General features: G+C 41.1%; 1 protein-coding gene across 2 annotated transcripts in view; it reads left to right on the forward strand.

Annotated features, from left to right (window-relative positions):
• Positions 1-18,303, forward strand: part of LOC144592740 (zinc finger protein 407-like) — a 479,939-nt gene that overhangs the window by 345,309 nt on the left and 116,327 nt on the right. For both annotated transcript variants that reach the window (XM_078397678.1, XM_078397677.1), the window contains exon 8: positions 10,372-10,550. In XM_078397678.1, the coding sequence (XP_078253804.1) occupies positions 10,372-10,550 (179 nt within the window). The remainder of the gene's footprint in view (positions 1-10,371; positions 10,551-18,303) is intronic.

The following is an 18,303-nucleotide window of genomic DNA, read 5'->3' on the forward strand; positions in this document are numbered from 1 at the left end:
TGCAAACTTGCTAGTGTTACTTCTAATTCCATCATCCAAATCATTGATATATATTGTAAATAGTTGCGACCCCAAATTTCGATGGATTATACTGGGAAGATTGCAACAGCTCTCAACGTGGAGAAGTAGTGAATCACCTGCAGCAACCTCACGATTTTCACGTTTAACTGTATAAGCGCACTGTGCCGAAGTTACTGTTAGATTTATTCCATAATTTCCACAGTGGTGCAGAGGTAGAGTTTCTGCCTTACAGCACCAGAGACCCAGGTTAGATCCTGACTATGGGTGCTATCTGTAGGGAGTTGTGTACGTTCTCCCTGTGACCACGTGGGTTTTATCCTCATGCTTTGGTTGTCTCACACATTCCAATGATGTGCAGGTTTCTAGGTTAATTGGCTTCTGTAAATTGTCCCTAAAGTGTAAGATGGGAAACTGGAATAACATAGAACTAGTGTACAGGTAACCTTTGGTCGGTACAGACTCGGTGAACCGAAGGGCCTGTTTCCACGCTGTATCTCTAAACTAAACTAAACTAATTGTGACTTGAAAATCTACCACTCTTGAAAATATACCACTCTTGTCTGGTACAGCTTCATTATCCAGAGATGGAACCCAACTTTAAAAATGCTTTAGGCGCATTATTTTGGAATGCAAATATATTTGAGTGCAGGAACAAATCAAAAGACCCAACTTAAGGAAATAGAATAAAATAAAGTTTTATTTTAAGCTTTTGATATCTTCAAAGTGTTGATATTTGTTTAATTAAAGGCACCAAGTGCCCTGAATATTGGTAGTGTTATATTCTACTGTTTCTGAAATTTGGTTTTCTTACCTTCAATTGAAAAGAATTTTTGGAAGCAGAGTAGAACACAATGCTCCAACTATAACACGTGCCAGGATGTGGTGAATTTTTAGGCATTGGATTTTAATCCTGAAATACTGCATTAGATTTGGCAATTAATTTCCCTATTAGATTTATTTGTTATTACCTGGAACTTAAAGTATTTGACATTGACTTGAGTAGTAACATCGTCCTTCTGTCCACCCTGTTGAACACTTTCACAAATTTAAAGAATTTTCTGACAGATCACCCTTCAGCTTTTGCTTTCTTAGAGAAAGGAATAACATCCTGTTTGGATATGTAACACTTAACTCTTGTTTTACCAGGCCAAAACATATTGTTTTTTGGTACCAAACATATTGGTACTTGCAAATGTGTTCATGGTCTTATTGTGTGCAAATGAATGTTGTTGTCATAAGTAACTTCATTGAACTACAATTGAATGGTTCTTGTAGCATGGCAATAAGTGGAAGTATGTTTTGATACTTTAAAAAAAACTTCATGATTGAACCAGCAGTCCTGGAGTTAATGGTGAGCAAAGCCGTAGCTACTCAGTACATCGACTAAATAGATATTCAGTATTCATTTTGCAGTCCAAAGGAGATTCAACAGGCTATTTTGTAAGATGAGGGTTGTCCTATCAAGTGGCAAAACAGTATGGCTCTGAATTCCTTGGAGTTTATTCCTTCTCCCATTCACCCATATCACCCATTCCTTCTCTCCAGAGATGCTGCCTGTCCCGCTGAGTTACTCCAGCATTTTGTGTCCACCTTCGATTTAAACAAGCATCTGCAGTTCTTTCCTACACATTCCTTGGAGTTTACATTTATATTTCTTGTCGTTTAGAAGAATGAGTGGTAACTTTATTCAAATATATAACCATATAAAGGGACTTCGAACGATAGATACTGAGATGTTTTCAGGAGTAGGCGAGTCATGAACAAGGGGACATAGCAAATAAGGGGCAATTCCTTATCTGAAGTTGGTAGAAATTTATTTTTGGAGAAGTTAGTGAATCTCTTTAATTCCCTGTCCCTGCGGGTGGTGGAGGCCGGATCATTTTTTTGTGTTCTTATGTAATTCCACACCAACACCTCTCTATAGGTTAGGGTTAGTTGCCATGTTCAAATAGTTGAATAGCATTGTGACTCCCCCTATCAGCGGTCAGATATGCAGCTTAGACATTTCCTGCAGTATTTCAATGTTAACCTTGCACTTGTCGCCTCTGTCTGAAGCTTGTCTGAAACTCAAACATTTGCTGCCATTTGTGTCCAAATTGCACAAGCACATGCTCGCCTATCACCCTGTTTGCTCCCTCACTTACACTGACCCCATTAAAAAAATTCTTACCCTTGTCATCAGATCCCATCATGATCTTGCATTTCTCTTTTCCAATTTACGGCCCCCAGAAACGTCCATTCCTCCATTGCTAGCATAATCCACATTATTTCATTTTCTTCATATTTAGTATATATGCCTTTAGTTACCTGGGCACTAGGCTAGAAATTTCCTCCCTAAAAATGCCTTTAAATTGATTGAGTGAAAGATATAGTAAGGAAACGGGCCCTTTGGCCTACCAAGTCCACACCGACCATCGATCACCCGTTCACATTTGTCTACGTTGTCCCACTTTCACATCCACTCCCTACACACTAGGGGCAATTTACAAAGGTCAGTTAACCGATAAAACTGCACTCCTTTGGAATGTGGGAGGAAACTGGAGCACCTGGAGGGAATCCACTGGGGCACATTGAGAACGCGCAAACTCCACGGTAGACAGCACCCGCCTCAGAATTGAACCTGGGTCTCAGGTGTTGTGAAGCAGTAGATCTACCAGCTGCGCCACTGTGCCACCCTAATTTATACTGTGCTGCCCTCTCTTCCTTTATTTCTATCCCTTTCTCTCTCCAATTTTGCTCCTATCTTTGAAGCTTAACTGATTCACTGGAAATTCTATTAAACACTATATAACATTTTAAATAAAAATATAAATTAAAAAAGTCTTGGGTTATTGATAAGAATTGCATCCAATAGTCTGGGATATCCACCAATCCAGCACTACCAAAGTCCCAGGAGTGCCGGATTCTCGTAGTTTTCCTATACCTCCTTTTTGTCACATAGTATGTTAGGCTTTGTCTGTTAACACTGCAGTCAGCCATCATTTGATGTTTTATAATGTTAAAGGCACTATATAAATGCAAGTATTTGATGTGGTACCACGCAGTGTTTGAGAGAGGAAAATAGAAGATCAGGATTGGAGTGGATGAAGTAAAATTGTAAACCATATCTTTTTATGAAAGAAAAATCACACACGCATTCCAATTACTACTAAAAAACATTTTCAAGAATTTTTGCTTCCCACTAGATGGCATTCCACTTTAGTTTGCATTTGCGTGCTTTATGTGGGATTAACTTTATGCGCCTCGTTGATTGCCCCACAGTGATTTATGTTAAACAGTTTTTATTCTCAGCTGCTGCCTTGCATAATTTCACCAATATTTTTTTCCTTTCATTATCTGTCATTCTTAAAGAAAACAAAGATAATCTGTCTTGCCTCCATTCAAAGTCAAATTTACAAATTGGATTCAGATCAACAAGATCTGACTTCATTAAATTGATCCTTAAATTCTGACTGCTGTGAGTGTTTCCCAAATTGAGTCAGGGAATGCTAGTTGTTTGACATGCTAGGTGAGTTGTTACAGCATAGCGGAAACTAATTTTACTCACATGAGCTGTAGCCTGATTTTTTTTATTGTGCAAGCAAAGGTGATAAGGGCTAGTAATTGTATATTATATTGTCCATGAACATCTGCCTGAAGTGTGTTCCAGCAATTCATCTATCACATAGATACTGTTTCATTCTCTTCCCCCCCCCCCCTCCCCCACCCCCACCTCTCCTCATCCTCATTCCTTTGCAGCGGAACCCATCCCTAGTGGTGGTCTGAGGTAAGGTTTTGATGGGGACCATCTCTGGGCCGGGGCTCACATTAATCAGCCCCCTTGTTCAATGCTCCAGCTGACATAATTACAACCTGCGCACAGCAGTTATTCAAGTCGAGTCCTTGTCACTCGAATTGCAAAATCTACACAGCTCAGATCCCCAAGGAGATTGCTTTATCACACAGAACAAGGGCTCACAGGAGTTGAAGAGAATAGAAATGGGGAGGTGTCTTTCGGGAACATCATATATTCTGTTAAAAAAAGACATTTGTAAGGATACCAAGGAACAAAAGATTGTGCAAAAAATGTGCAAGTTTCTGAAACTGTATGGGACAATTTTAAATGGTTCCATCAGCTTTTTATGAAACAGTCATGCATTATTCAGCTTTCCTTCCCAAAGTTTGGCCTTTTTTAAAATGTCCATATTTATTACGCATAATCTTTTCTTGAAGTTGTGAAGCAATACCTATTTGGACTTGCATAATATGCATACGTTTCTTAGCAGAGGTGATGTGAAAAAAATAGCTGCGACTTAAAAACAAGGGAATAAAATTGATCACCAGCGATGGAAATGCGACAAGATCTTAAAAAATACAATGAAAGCACAAAGCCATTTGTTTTATTGTGTTAATTTCAATGGTGTATCAGAAAATAATGCTTTAATAACTCCCCAGTTTATAATTTGCATCCCCTGTGCTTTACAAATGGTAAAATCAATTTGTTTCCTTGTTGTTCCATGCGTTATGGATATGTTCCTTGTTAGGCTGAGCTCGTGCAGCTGACAATATTGCATCAATTTGTTTTGTGAATTTTGAGCAAAATCAAACACCATTTGATAGTTTGTTGGGTGAAATGAGCCATGGAATCCACTGTTTTGTTTTACATCTGCAATCTGTATACTAGTTATATCCAATGTTTACATTCATGAGGATTTTTGTTTTGTAGTTATTCTGGCATTTTAATATAGGTTTTCTTCAATTTATCCTCGGTATCCATTTTCATGTGTCTACATTTTACTAATCTGCTTATCGTTCTGCATTACCAATCTGCCACAGGCTATTGTACTGCTGCATTCAAGTTCTCTAAGCATGAATAAAAATCAACCATTTTTAAAATTCATTTTATTTCTGATGAGAAAGTAGCTGAGTAAGCTTTCTTGCAGTTCTCTTCAGCCAGAATATCTTCCCGAAGGCCCTTGCTGTAAAGTTCCCACTGGGCTGGCCTGCTGTAGCTTATGATGTTGCTTTAAGGAGAGTGCGTGTGCCCAATATTATGCATCTTGCTTAAGCTACAGCATCACCTGATGCCGACCTTCGTTCACTCCTGCAGTTATCCTCAGTAAGTCACTCTTTACCTTGTGAAAGCAACATTGTGGTTTATCTGTTTCTGTTTTGGCAGAAGGAAAATGATCTATTTCTTTGTATTTCTTTTTAACCATTTTTTTTTTTCTTATATGAAGACACAGCTTTATCATGTACATGGAAAGATACAATTTTTATTCTGAAGATCAAGCAAAAGGGATCAATGTTTCTGGATGGTATCTGTTATTCAACTGCTTATATTGAGGCTATTGTCAACATGTTTTGTTGGAAAACTTAACTCCAGATTATATTTCGCAGTCTTATTTCATTAAAACAAATCTTGTTTCTTTTCCTTTCTTATAATCTTTACTGGTTGCTAAAAAATAAAGAAAGACGTATTTATAATGAACCTTTCATATCCCTTTCACGATTGAAAAGGACTTTGCAGGTAATTAAGTACTTTTTGAAGTAAAGTCTTAGTTGTCCTGTAGGAAACGTGGCCAATTGTTTCATAGCAAATCCCACAATCAGTAGTTTAGTAATGGACAGATAATCTGTTTTAGAAATGTTGATTAAAAGCAATTAAAATTAACTTGCATACAGGGGAGAACTCAACTTCTGTTGAGAACCATGACATGGTTCGAAGGTTCAATCGTTTCTTTATTATCACGTGTACCAAGCTACAGTGAGATTGAACAGGTGAAGCTACAGTCTGAAAGGCAACACCTCCTTCAGTACTACATTGGATTTTTGTCTTGATTGGGTTGAATCTTAAATCTTGAGGTTTTTGATTCAGAATTACCTAACTACCATGTAAAGTATTGCAGATGTGGTCCAATAATGGACTCTGGCATAATAGGGCACCAACAGTTACAAAATCTAAAGAGTTTGGCTGAAACTTTGCTGGCTGATACTAACCCCCACCAAGTTCCACTTGCCCATCATTCATGTTAATCGATACTCAACAGAATCTCAATTTAACAGTTCTTGTTTCTGTGGTTGAATTCTTCATGACCTCATCTTTAAATATCTCCATAATTCCTCCATCACTAGAATGCTCAGAGGTCTCTGCCTTCCACTGATCCTGGCCTCTTATAGAGTCCAGAATTCCTTTGGTGAACTGTTCTGTGGGATTTAAAAAGGGGTGTTCCTTCCCTAAACCCACTGTCTCCCGGATTCTTTAGTTTAGAGATACAGCACGGAAACGGGTCCTTCGGCCCGCCGAGACTGCGCCGACCAGCGGTTAAACGCACAGTAACACTATCCTACACACATTACAGACAATTTACAATTTTACCATGCCAATTAATCTACAGACCTGCAAGTCTTTGGAGTGTGGGAGGAAACTGGAACAAATTGTTGTTATGCAAGAGTTTTTTTCAGTTAGCCTTATACTCAGTTATTGCAACACATCGGTTTGATATCCTCAAGAATTAAAACTATTTGCTGTAATTACAACATTTAAATTATTTGATGACATACAACTTGTAGGTATCTAAAGGATGAACAGTCAGGTACATTTGTACTGCCTTTGACTCATTCTCTGCACTTTGGGAATGATGCGTATATTAGTTTTGTTTCAATATTGTGGTGACTGGACTTTACGATGTGTGGTACAGTATGGGTTGTTTTGAAACTATCAGTTCATCCTCAAGTTAAGAGACAAGAGTGTTTGATTGTACCGAAACAGAACAGTGCAATTCTTAGTTGCAGGAGCACAACAGGTTTGTAAACACAGTACTCAACAGATAACGTAATCAACAAACAAAAATTAGTTCAATAAATTGTTGAGGGTATGTTTTCACGCTCTATGGCTCTCTTCAACTAAAAAAAACCTAACATAGTGCAAGACAAAATGAAGCCTGGAGTCCCTAGAGCAACCAAGGTCTGTAGTTTGGAGTCAAGATGGAGTTAGTAGTATTCAATAGCCTGGTGGTTGTTGGGAAGAAGCTATTCCTGAATCTGGACATCACAGTTTTCAGATTCCTATATTTTCTCCCCAAAGGAAGGAGTGAAATGAGAGCATGGCCAGGTGGTGTGGCTCCTTGATAATGTTGGCTGCCTTTTTGAGATAGCATCTGTTATCACTTTGATGTTGGGGAGGTCAGTACCCATGATCAAACAGGCAACCTTCACCCCTTTTCGTAATCTCCTTTGTTCATGAGCACTTGAGTTATCAAACCAGCCCATGATGACACCAGTCAATATGCTCTCTACAATACACTTGTCGAAGTTCAAGATAGCATTCTTTGACATACCGAAACTCCTCGTTCTCAGGAAGTAGAGGTGTTGATGGGCTTTCCTTATGATTGCAATAATGTGCTGAGTCCAAGACCGATTTACAGAGCTATGCATGCCCAGGACCAAAGCTGTTGACTCTACCACCACCACGACCCGTTGATGAAGACTAGTTGGGGATCCTCAGCCTAAAGTCTGCAATCCAGCCCTTGGTTTTACTGACATTGAAAACAAGGTTGTTGTTCTGGCATCATTCAATTAGGTGATCGATCTCCCTCATATACCCTGACTCGTGATTAATTTTAAAATGTGTTTGAAATGTATCCAGTTACACAGTCATGGGTATAGTAAACACAGCAGGGGCCTGAGCACATAGCCGTGTGATGCCAGTTTTGAGAGCGTTTTGATGGATCTTGTGACTGGCCTTAGTGACTGAGATTGCAATACCATCGGATCACATATCCATGAACTCACTCAGCACTTGACTTACACACCTGGCACAATTTACAGTGGTCAATTAACCTATTAAACTGCACATTTTTGGGATATGGGAGGAAGCTGGAGCATTTGGAGGAAACTCTTGCAATCACAAGGAGAACAATTAAAGTACACAGAGAACATAAGAGTTGAGGATTAAACCCATGTCTCTGACGCTGTGAGGCAGTTGCTCTACTAGCTGCACCACTTTGCCACTTATAGTGAAAAGTAAGGTTGTATAATATGTGGCATTCGCTAACTTCTTGCATAATGCAGCGACATGGGTTGAGAATGGAAACAATTACCACATCTTACAATAATTATTTATTTGATTAGAATACATGTGTGATGAATGGTGTATATTTAGTATAACCAAGCAGCATTAGATGTAAATTATTCCCCAAATCTTATACTGGGTTCGCAAATTGTGCTCCAAAGATTTTTTAGGAAAAAGGTAATTACATGAAATGATGACTTGCATTTACAGTGACAAGCTAACTGGAAATACACAGTAGGTCAAGCAGCATCTGTGAGGATAAGGGATGGTCAATTTATCAAGTTGAGACCCTGCATTAGGACGCTTATACACCAAAAGGTCACAAGGCAGCAGAATACGTTAGTAAATAAAATGTTTTGACAGTAGGCTACGGACTGAGCTGTCAGGCACATGATAGAAAGCTTGCTCAGAGTTAATTTTCAAGAGGCGTCTTAAAGGAGCAAAAAGTCAAAGAGTTTCTGGGTGGGAATCCCAGAACTTAGGGCCTTGGCAACTGAAGCAATGAAGAGATGCAACAAAATACATTTATTCACAAAATGCTGGAGTAACTCAGCAGGTCGAGCAGCATCTCGGGAGAGAAGGAATGGGTGATGTTTCGGGTTGAGACCCTTCTTCAGACTGATGTCAGGGGGGCGGGACAAAGGAAGGATATAGGTGGAGACAGGAAGATAGAGGGAGATCTGGGAAGGAGGAGGGGAAGGGAGGGACAGAGGAGCTATCTAAAGTTGGAGAAGTCGACGTTCATACCACCGGGCTGCAACAAAATACATGTTTTGCTGATTTAACTTAATGGGATGTTGTGAAATGTTTACAGGCAATAAAATATTTTAGAAGGGTAAGTAATGCAGAAAATGCAGGTTTGCCACAAATAGCAATGCGATAAGGGCCATATAATCTATTTTAATAATATTTACTGTCGATTGATATAGCCCCAAGGCCACTGGTTGGACTCCTATGCTCATTCTCAAAATAATGCCAGAAGGTTTCTCATCCACTGAGAGAGAATGGGGTCTCAGTGTAACATTTCTCCTAGAGACAGTACCACTGATCGCGCAAATTTCTACACCCGCACTGGGGATGTAAACCTTTCTTCTATAATTGAATGCACAAATATTTTACTGAAAGGTTTATGCATTAATACCATAAAATATTTTTAATGTAACAAGTATATTTTATTTTCATAATAAAGTTAACGTTTATTTATGCTGTAAAGCTGCAGAACAAGAAGAAACATTAAGAGCAAAAACATTGATAAACTCCTAATCATTTAAAATGATGATTTATCCTTAAATTCCAACGTGTAATGTTTAGTTACTCGCATTAATGTATTATAAGCTTGGAAGTTCATCCCCATTGGCTAATGTAACAGTGGCAGTGTGTTGTTCTTAACAAATAATCAGTTCAACTGTAGTCAACTACTATGTAGATCATTTGTGCAACTGGCTGGGGATGAATTACTTGCGTTAGACTGTTTAAATTCTGTTTAAGTCTGTGATTAAGCGCGTGATTCCAACAATAGAGGGACGATGTATTAACAGCGTGAAATGAATCCAGTAGATCAAAGGGTCAAGTACTTGTGACTTCAGGTGCAGAAGGGCAAGTCTCGGGTGTAACTGCCATGTCTGGTTACTTACTCTGGTTGGATGTTTACAGTTGTATGGCTGTGTAGAGGGTCAGGCATTAAGAAGGTTATTCACAAAATGGAATCACAGGAATAGACCAGACACCATTTTAACATCCTGGATAAGGCAAAATCTCTGTTCGTAAAAAGACAAAATGGGATGTGGAATTACGATCTGTTTCAAAAGAGGGAGTGACAGGATAATCATATCCCAGTGATTGTTCTTCTGATTTTATTTGTAGTTAATTCCTGGAGAATCCAGGATTACCTTGAAAGATTGGCAATCCTACTGCATTGATTTATATGCAGTGACGACCTGTGGAAGTATTTTAATGTGCAAATTTAAAATTATATTTCCAATATTTCATTCATTTTTTGATTTTTTTTGCAAACTTTTAATTTGTAGTAACATAACGCATAATTGTAGTATGACTATCTCATGGCCAAGATGAGCTGGGTATTTATGCAATATGTATCATTGTTCATCTTCCTTCAGCCTTAGATATTTAATATAATTTCATTATGTATGATTTCTATGCATCGTTTAGTCATTTGTTTTAAAAATTCAAAATACTGAGTTTCTGCAGAAGATGCGCCTTCTGGGGTAAAAACTAACATTAAGGTTGCAAATAAAAATGTGCTGAAACTGATGGTTCGTTTTCTTTTTGGTGCTTAGATCGAACTGTGCCGAGAATATCCGGAAGCACATTCTGCACACTGGCAAACACGAGGGTGTACTGATGTACAATTGCCCACAGTGCGAGTATGGAACCAACATCCCATTAGAATTTCGGAACCACCTCAAGGAGCTTCATCCTGATATTGAGAATCCAGATCTGGCTTATCTGCATGCAGGCAAGACTTGCTTTATTCAGAGTACTGATTCTTCGGCTTGTCAGTGTTCCTGATTCATGATTCTGGTGGGTGTGTTCCTGGTGGGGTATTCATATCACCTCTCACACTGGCCCAGACGAATGACCTTATTCAATCTCTGTTCCCCATCTGCATTATATTTATAACAAAACCGTATTCTAAAAATAAGGAACTAGAAGTATGCCTTTCCCTATGATTTTTCTTCTGCATAAAGTCATACTTACATGTGGGAAAGTAATGATTCATTCTGCCCACTCTGGAGCAATCCTGTAGGATTGGAAATATTATGCTTTTAGTATAGATTAACCTCATAAATTTGTTCATTGCTTCCTCCAGGCTGTCTCTCTACACCTGGTGACAATTTGGCAAAACCATCGTTCAATTGTTGCTTTACATGGTTTTGAAAGACCAAATAATTCTCATGTTTCTCATTTTTCTCCTTACTTACATTATTTATGTAATATTGTCACTATATAAAGAATATACAATCGACTACTTAATGAAGAGGGATGTGATCTTAAGCCAGTAGTTTTGGCACTGGTTTATTATTGTCAAGTGTATATAGTAAAAAACACTATTTTGCCTGTTTGGTTAAATTATATCATACAGGAGTAGAATGGGTCGTGCAAAAAAGAAAATAAACAGAGTGCAGTGTTACATTTACAGAGAAAGTTTAGTTTAGTTTAGAGATACAGCACGGAAACAGGCCCTTTGGCTCACCAAGTCCACGCTGACCAGCGATCCCCGCACATTAACACTATCCTACACACACTAGGGACAATTTTACACTTATAACAAGCCAATTAACCTACAAACCTGAACGTCTTTGAAGTGCAGATAAAAATGTGCTTCAGCTATAAAGAGGTAGATTGGAAGATAAGGAATTCATCCTTTCATAAGAGAGGTCGGTTCAAGAGTCAATAAACACAGAGAAAAAGCTGGTCTTGAATCTGGTGATACATGCTTTCAAGCTATTGTATCTTCTGCCTGATGGAAGAGGGCAGAAGTGAGATTGACCAGAGAGTGAGTGGTCCTTGATTATGCATACTGCTTTCCTGAAGCAGTTTGAAGAATAAATGGAGTCGATGAGGGTGAGGCCACTTTGCGTGAGAGGCTGGGCTGCGTTCTCTCCAATTTCTTGTGATCTTGTGCAGTGTAGTTGAGGCATTGGTTTGCTAGAGGCATTACTAAAGTCATTGGTTTGCTTTCATAGCGACAGCGGTAATGTGGATGGACCAGAACAAACTGTTGGTGATTCTTACCACCTCAGAAATTTAGTTTAGAGATACAGCATGGAAACAGGCTCTTCGGCCCAACAAGTCCGTAACGACCAGTGAACACCCGTATACTACTTCTATCCTACACACAAGGGACAATTTATAGAAGCCAATTAATCTGCCAACCTGGAAGTCTTTGGAGTGTGAGAGGAAACCAGAGCACCTGGAGAAAATCCACGCGGTCACAGGGAGAACGTACCGACTGCACCCGTAGGCAGGATGGAACCCAGATCTCTGCCACTGTAAGGCATCAACTCTACCGCTGTGCTCCCTGAAATTGAAGCGCTCAGCCATCTCCACTTCAGCACCATTGATTTAGACTGGCGCTGAGTACTTCAACCAGGCCAACCTCAAGAGTGTGCTGCCAAAATACTATTAACATTTCTTCTTCCACCAGAGCCTCTAGTTTCTGAAGACAAACTCCTTTGTTTTGCTGACATTGAAGGTGAGGTTGAAGAAGGGTCTCGACCCGACACATCACCCATTCCTTCTCTTCAGGGATGGTGCCTGTCCTGCTGAGTTACTCCAGCATTTTGTGTCTACCTTTGAAGGAGAGGTTGTTGTCCTGACACCATGTTACTAAGCTCTGTATCTTCTCTGTCATTGTTTGAGATCTGGCCCACTATGATGGTGCCGTTGCAAACATGTGTAGAATTTGGCCACACAGAGGTGAGTGTATAGACAGTACAATAAGAGACTGAGAGCACTGTCTTGCAGGGCACCGATGTTGATAATTATTGCAGAGGATGTATTGTTTCCTTTCCTTATTGATTGAGGTCTGTGGGTCAGGATCCAAGGATCCAGTTGAATAGAGAGGTGCTAAATCCTATTTCCAGGAATTTGGAGATGCGTTTGGTTGAAACCCCTCTGCTTCTTACCTTGCTGAGGACACTGTCCAGTCCATCTGGTGAATTGAGAAGACCTCAGGTTATAGTCAAGTGAAGCAGGTGTGAGTCATGACTCTGTAAAACAGAGCATTGGGCAGTCTCTCAGTCCATAAAGTAGGTAATATATTGAAATAGGTTAACAATGATTAGAACCATTGGAAAGCACTGAACTCCTCTTCCAAATTTTGGATACATAGAAACATAGAAAATAGGTGCAGGAGGAGGCCATTTGGCCCTTCGAGTCAGCACAACCATTCAATGTGATCATGGCTGATCATCCACAATCAGTAACCTGTGCCTGCCTCCTCCCCATATCCCTTGATTCCACTAGCCCCGAGAGCTATATCTAACTTTCTTTTAAATTCATCCAGTGAATTGGCCTCCACTGCCTTCTGTGCCAGAGAATTCCACAAATTCACAACACTCTGGGTGAAAATGTTTATTCTCACCTCAGTTTAAAATGGCCTCCCCTTTATTCTTAGACTGTGGCCCCTGGTTCTGGACTCCCCAACATTGGGAACATTTTTCCTGCATTTAGCTTGTCCAGTCCTTTTATAATTTTATACGTCTCTCATCCTTCTAAACACCAGTGAATTATACGTCTATCATCCTTCTAAGCACCAGTGAAAGCCCAATCTTTCCTCATATGACAGTCCTGCCATCCCGGGGATTAACCTCGTGAACCTCAGCTGCACTGCCTCAATAGCAAGGACGTCCTTCGTCAAATTAGGAGACCAAAACTGCACACAATACTCCAGATGCAGTCTCACCAGGGCCCTCTACAACTGCAGAAGGACCTCTTTACTCCTATACTCAAATCCTCTCGTTACGAAGGCCAACATTCCATTAGCTTTCTTCGCTGCCTGCTGTACCTGCATGCTTACTTTCAGTGACTGGTGTACAAGGACACCCAGGTATCGTTGCACTTCCCCTTTACCTAATCTGACATCATTGAGATAATAATCTACCTCCTTGTTTTTGCCGCCAAAGTGGATAACCTCACATTTATCTACATTATACTGCATCTGCCATGCATCTGCCCACTCACTCAACCTGTCCAAGTCCCCTGCAACCTCCTAACATCCTCTTCTCAGTTCACACTGCCACCCAGCATTGTGTCATCTGCAAACTTGCTAGTGTTACTTCTAATTCCATCATCCAAATCATTAATATATATTGTAAATAGTTGCGGCCCCAGCACCGAGCCTTGCGGCACTCCACTCGCCACTGCCTGCCATTCTGAAAAGGACCCGTTTATTTCCACTCTCTGCTTCCTGTTTAATTTAATTTTAATTGTATTTGTCATATGTAGGTTGGCACAGGGTCAATGGTACAATGAAATGTATTTGACAAGACAACGGGTCACCTCAGCAGTAATATTCCAAGGATAAATAAGATAAAAAAGACATTAGTAAGATAAAGAGACAATATTAAAATAATCAACATATATGATGTGAAATGTGTTTATGAGTTCAGAAGCCTGATGGCCTGATGGTAGAAACTGTTCTTAAGTCTGGTGGTATGCGCAGCCATACTCCTGTATCGTCTGCCTGCCGGTAACAAGGAGAACAGCCTGCGTGCTGGGTAGCTGTGGTCCTTGATGATGCAGCGTGCCTTCCGCAGGCACAGCCGGTAGAAAATATCCTGAATGGCCGGGAGACAGTTGCCAGTGATGTGCTGTGCCGTCTTCACCACTCTCTGTAGTGATTTGTGGCTGTGGGCCGAACAGTTCCCGTACCAGACTGTAATGCAGCCCGTCAGCAGGCTCTCGATGGTGCATCTGTAGAAGTTTGTGAGGATGCTGGCATTCATGCCAAACTTCCTCAGTCTTCTCAGGAAAAAGAGCCGCTGGCGGGCCTTCTTTGTTATTGTGTCGGTGTGCAGTGTCCAGGAAAGGTCCTCATTGATGTGCACACTGAGGAACTTAAAGCTGCTGACCCTTTCAACCTCAGCATCACCGATGTGCACTCCCCCGCTGCCTCCTGTAGTCCACGATCATCTCTTTAGTTTTGCTGACATTAAGAGAGAGGTTATTTTCCTGGCACCAGCTGTTTAGTGCCTTTACCTCCTCTCTCTAGGCCGTCTCATTGTTGTCTGTGATGAGGCCCAAGATGGTCGTGTCGTCAGCAAACTTTAGGATGCTGTTTGAGCTGTGCTTAGCAGTACAGTTGTGCGTGAACAGGGAGTACAGGAGAGGACTGAGCACACAGCCCTGTGGTGTGCCTGTGTTGAGGATCAGTGAGGAAGAGCTGTGGCTGCCAATTCTCACCACCTGAGGCCTGCCCATCAGGAAATCGAATATCCCACCACAGATGGTCTCAAGTCCAAGATCAAGGAGCTTGGGTCGAGTTTTGAGGGAATAATAGTGTTGAATGCTGAGCTGTAGTCAATAAAGAGCATTCTCACTTATGTATTTCCTTTGCCAACCAATTCTCTATCCATGTCAATACCCTACCCCCAATACCAAGTGCTCTAATTTTGCTCACCAATCTCCCGTGTGGGACCTTATCAAAGGCTTTCTGAAAGTCTAGATACACTACATCCACTGGCTTTCCTTCATCCATTTTACTTGTCACATCCTCAAAAAAATCCAGAAGATTAGTCAAGCAGGATTTCCCCTTCATAAATCCATGCTAACTTGGACCAATCCTTTTACTGCTATCCAAATGCGCCATTATTACCTCTTTAATAATTGACGCCAGCATCTTCCCCACCACCGATGTCAGGCTAACTGGTCTATAATTCCCCGTTTTCTCTCTCGCTCCTTTCTTGAAAAGTTGGATAACATTAGACAATAGGTGCAGGAGTAGGCCCTTCGAGCCACACCACCATCCAATAAGATCATGGCTGATCATTCTCAATCAGTACCCCGTTCCTGCCTTCTCCCCATAGCCCCTGACTCCGCTATCCTTAAGAGCTCTATCTAGCTCTCTCTTGAATGCATTCAGAGAATTGGCCTCCGCTGCCTTCTGAGGCAGAGAATTCCACGGATTTACAACTCTCTTACAACGGATTTACAACAGAGATTTTCCGCATCTCCGTTCTAAATGGCCTACTCCTTATTCTTGAACTGTGGCCCCTGGTTCTGGACTACCCCAACTTTGGGAACATGTTTCCTGCCTCTAACGTGTCCAACCCCTTAATAATCTTATATGTTTTGATAAGATCCCCTCTCATCCTTCTACCCTCCAATCCACAGGAACTGATCCTGAATCTATTGAACATTGGAAAATGATCACCAATGTATCCACGACTTCTAGAGCCACCTCCTTGGGTACCCTGGAATGCAGACCGTCAGGCCCTGGGGATTTATCAGCCTTCAGTCCCATCAGTCTACCCAATACTATTTCTGGCCTAATGCAAATTTCTTTCAGTTCCTCTGTCTCCCTAGAATCTCTGTCCTCAAGTACATCTGGGTGATTGTTTGTGTCTTCCTTAGTGAAGACAGATCCGAAGTACCTGTTCAACTCTTCTTCCATTTCCTTGTTACCCATAACAATTTCACCCGTTTCTGCCTTCAATTAGAGCACATGGTATTAGGGGAAGGGTGTTGACATGGATAGAGAATTGGTTGGCAGACAGGAAGCAAAGAGTCGGAGTAAACGGGTCCTTTTCAGAATGGCAGGCAGTGGCGAGTGGAGTGCCGCAAGGCTCAGTGTTGGGGTCGCAACTGTTTACCATATATATTAATGATTTGGACGAAGGAATTAGAAGTAACACTAGCAAGTTTGCAGATGACACAAAGCTGGGTGGCAGTGTGAACTGTGAAGAGGATGTTAGGAGGTTGCAGGGTGACCTGGACAGGTTGAGTGAGTGGGCAGATGCATGGTAGATGCAGTATCATATAGATAAATGTGAGGTTATCCACTTTGGTGGCAAAAACAAAGAGGCAGATTATTATCTCAATGGTGTCAGGTTAGGTAAGGGGGAGGTGCAGCGAGTCCTGGGTATCCTTGTACAGCAGTCACTGAAAGTTGGTGTGCAGGTACAGCAGGCAGTGAAGAAAGCTAATGGCATGTTGGCCTTCATAACGAGAGGATTTCAGTATAGGTTCTTCTGCAGTTGTATAGGGCACGAGATTGATCCCTGGGATGGCTGGACTGTCATATGAGGAAAGATTGAAAAAACTGGGCTTGTTTTCAGTGGAGTTTAGAAGGATGAGAGGGGATCTAATAGAGACATATAAAATTATAAAAGGATTGGACAAGCTAGATGCAGGAAAAATGTTCCTAATGTTGGGGGAGTCCAGAACCAGGGGCCACAGTTTTAGAATAAAGGGGAGGCCGTTTAAAACTGAGGTGAGAAGGAACTTTTTCACCCAGAGAGTTGTGAATTTGTGGAATTCTCTGCCACAGAGGGCAGTGGAGGCCAAATCACTGGATGAATTTAAGAGAGAGTTAGATAGAGCTCTGGGGGCTAGTGGAATCAAGGGATATGGGGAGAAGTTGGGCACAGGTTACTGATTGTGGATGATCAGCCATGATCACAATGAATGGCGGTGCTAGCTCGAAGGGCCGAATGGCCTCCTCCTGCACCTATTTTCTATGTTTCTAAGGGACCCACATTTGTCTTTACTAATCTTTTTCTCAACATACCTAAAGAAGCTTTTCCTATCCTTCTTTATATTCTTGGCCAGCTTACCCTCGTACTTCATCTTTTCAGCCCGTATTGCCCTTTTTGTTACCTTCTGTTGTCCTTTGAAAGTTGCCCAATCCTCTGGCTTCCCGCTACTTTTTGCTATGTTGTACATCTTTTCTTTTAGTTTTATTCCATCCCGAACTTCTCTTGTCAGCCACAGTTGCCTCTTACTCCCCTTAGATTTTTTCTGCCTCTTTGGAATGAAATGATCCTACATCTTCTGTATTATGCCCAGAAATTCTTGCCATTGCTGGTCCACCGTCATTCCTGCTAGGATCCTTTTCCAGTCGACCTTGGCCAGCTCCACTCTTATGCCTTCATAGTCCCCTTTGTTCAACTGCAACACTGACACTTCTGATTTACCTTCTCCCTCTCAAATTGCAGATTACATCTAATCATATTATGGTCACTACCTCCAAGCAGTTCCTTGGACAACACTAAATCCAGAATTGCCTTCTCTCTGGTCGGCTCTAGTACAAGCTGCTCTAAGAATCCATCCAATTAAGTCAACATTATCACCCAAATATACAAACTCCCTTTCTTGGGGTCCAGAACCAACATGATTTTCCCAGTCTACCTCCATATTCAAATCCCCCATAACCACAGTGGCATTACCTTTGTTCCATGCCAGTTTTAACTCCTGCTGTAACTTACACCCTATATCCGGGCTACTGTTTGGGGGCCTGTAGATAACTTCCATTCTTACCTTTACAATTCCTCAATTCTATCCACAGTGACCCTACATCGTCAGTCCTTATGTCACCCCTCGCAAGGAACTGAATTTCATCCCTCACCAACAGAGCTACCCCACCTCCTCTGCCGACCTGCCTGTCCTTCCTATAGGACATATAACCCTGAATATTCAGTTCCCAGTCCTGATCCTCCTGCAGCCATGTCCTTGTAATCCCCACAATGTCATATCTACCAATCTCT

The sequence above is a fragment of the Rhinoraja longicauda genome, chromosome 4, assembly GCF_053455715.1.
Source record: "Rhinoraja longicauda isolate Sanriku21f chromosome 4, sRhiLon1.1, whole genome shotgun sequence".
Taxonomy (NCBI): domain Eukaryota; kingdom Metazoa; phylum Chordata; class Chondrichthyes; order Rajiformes; family Arhynchobatidae; genus Rhinoraja; species Rhinoraja longicauda.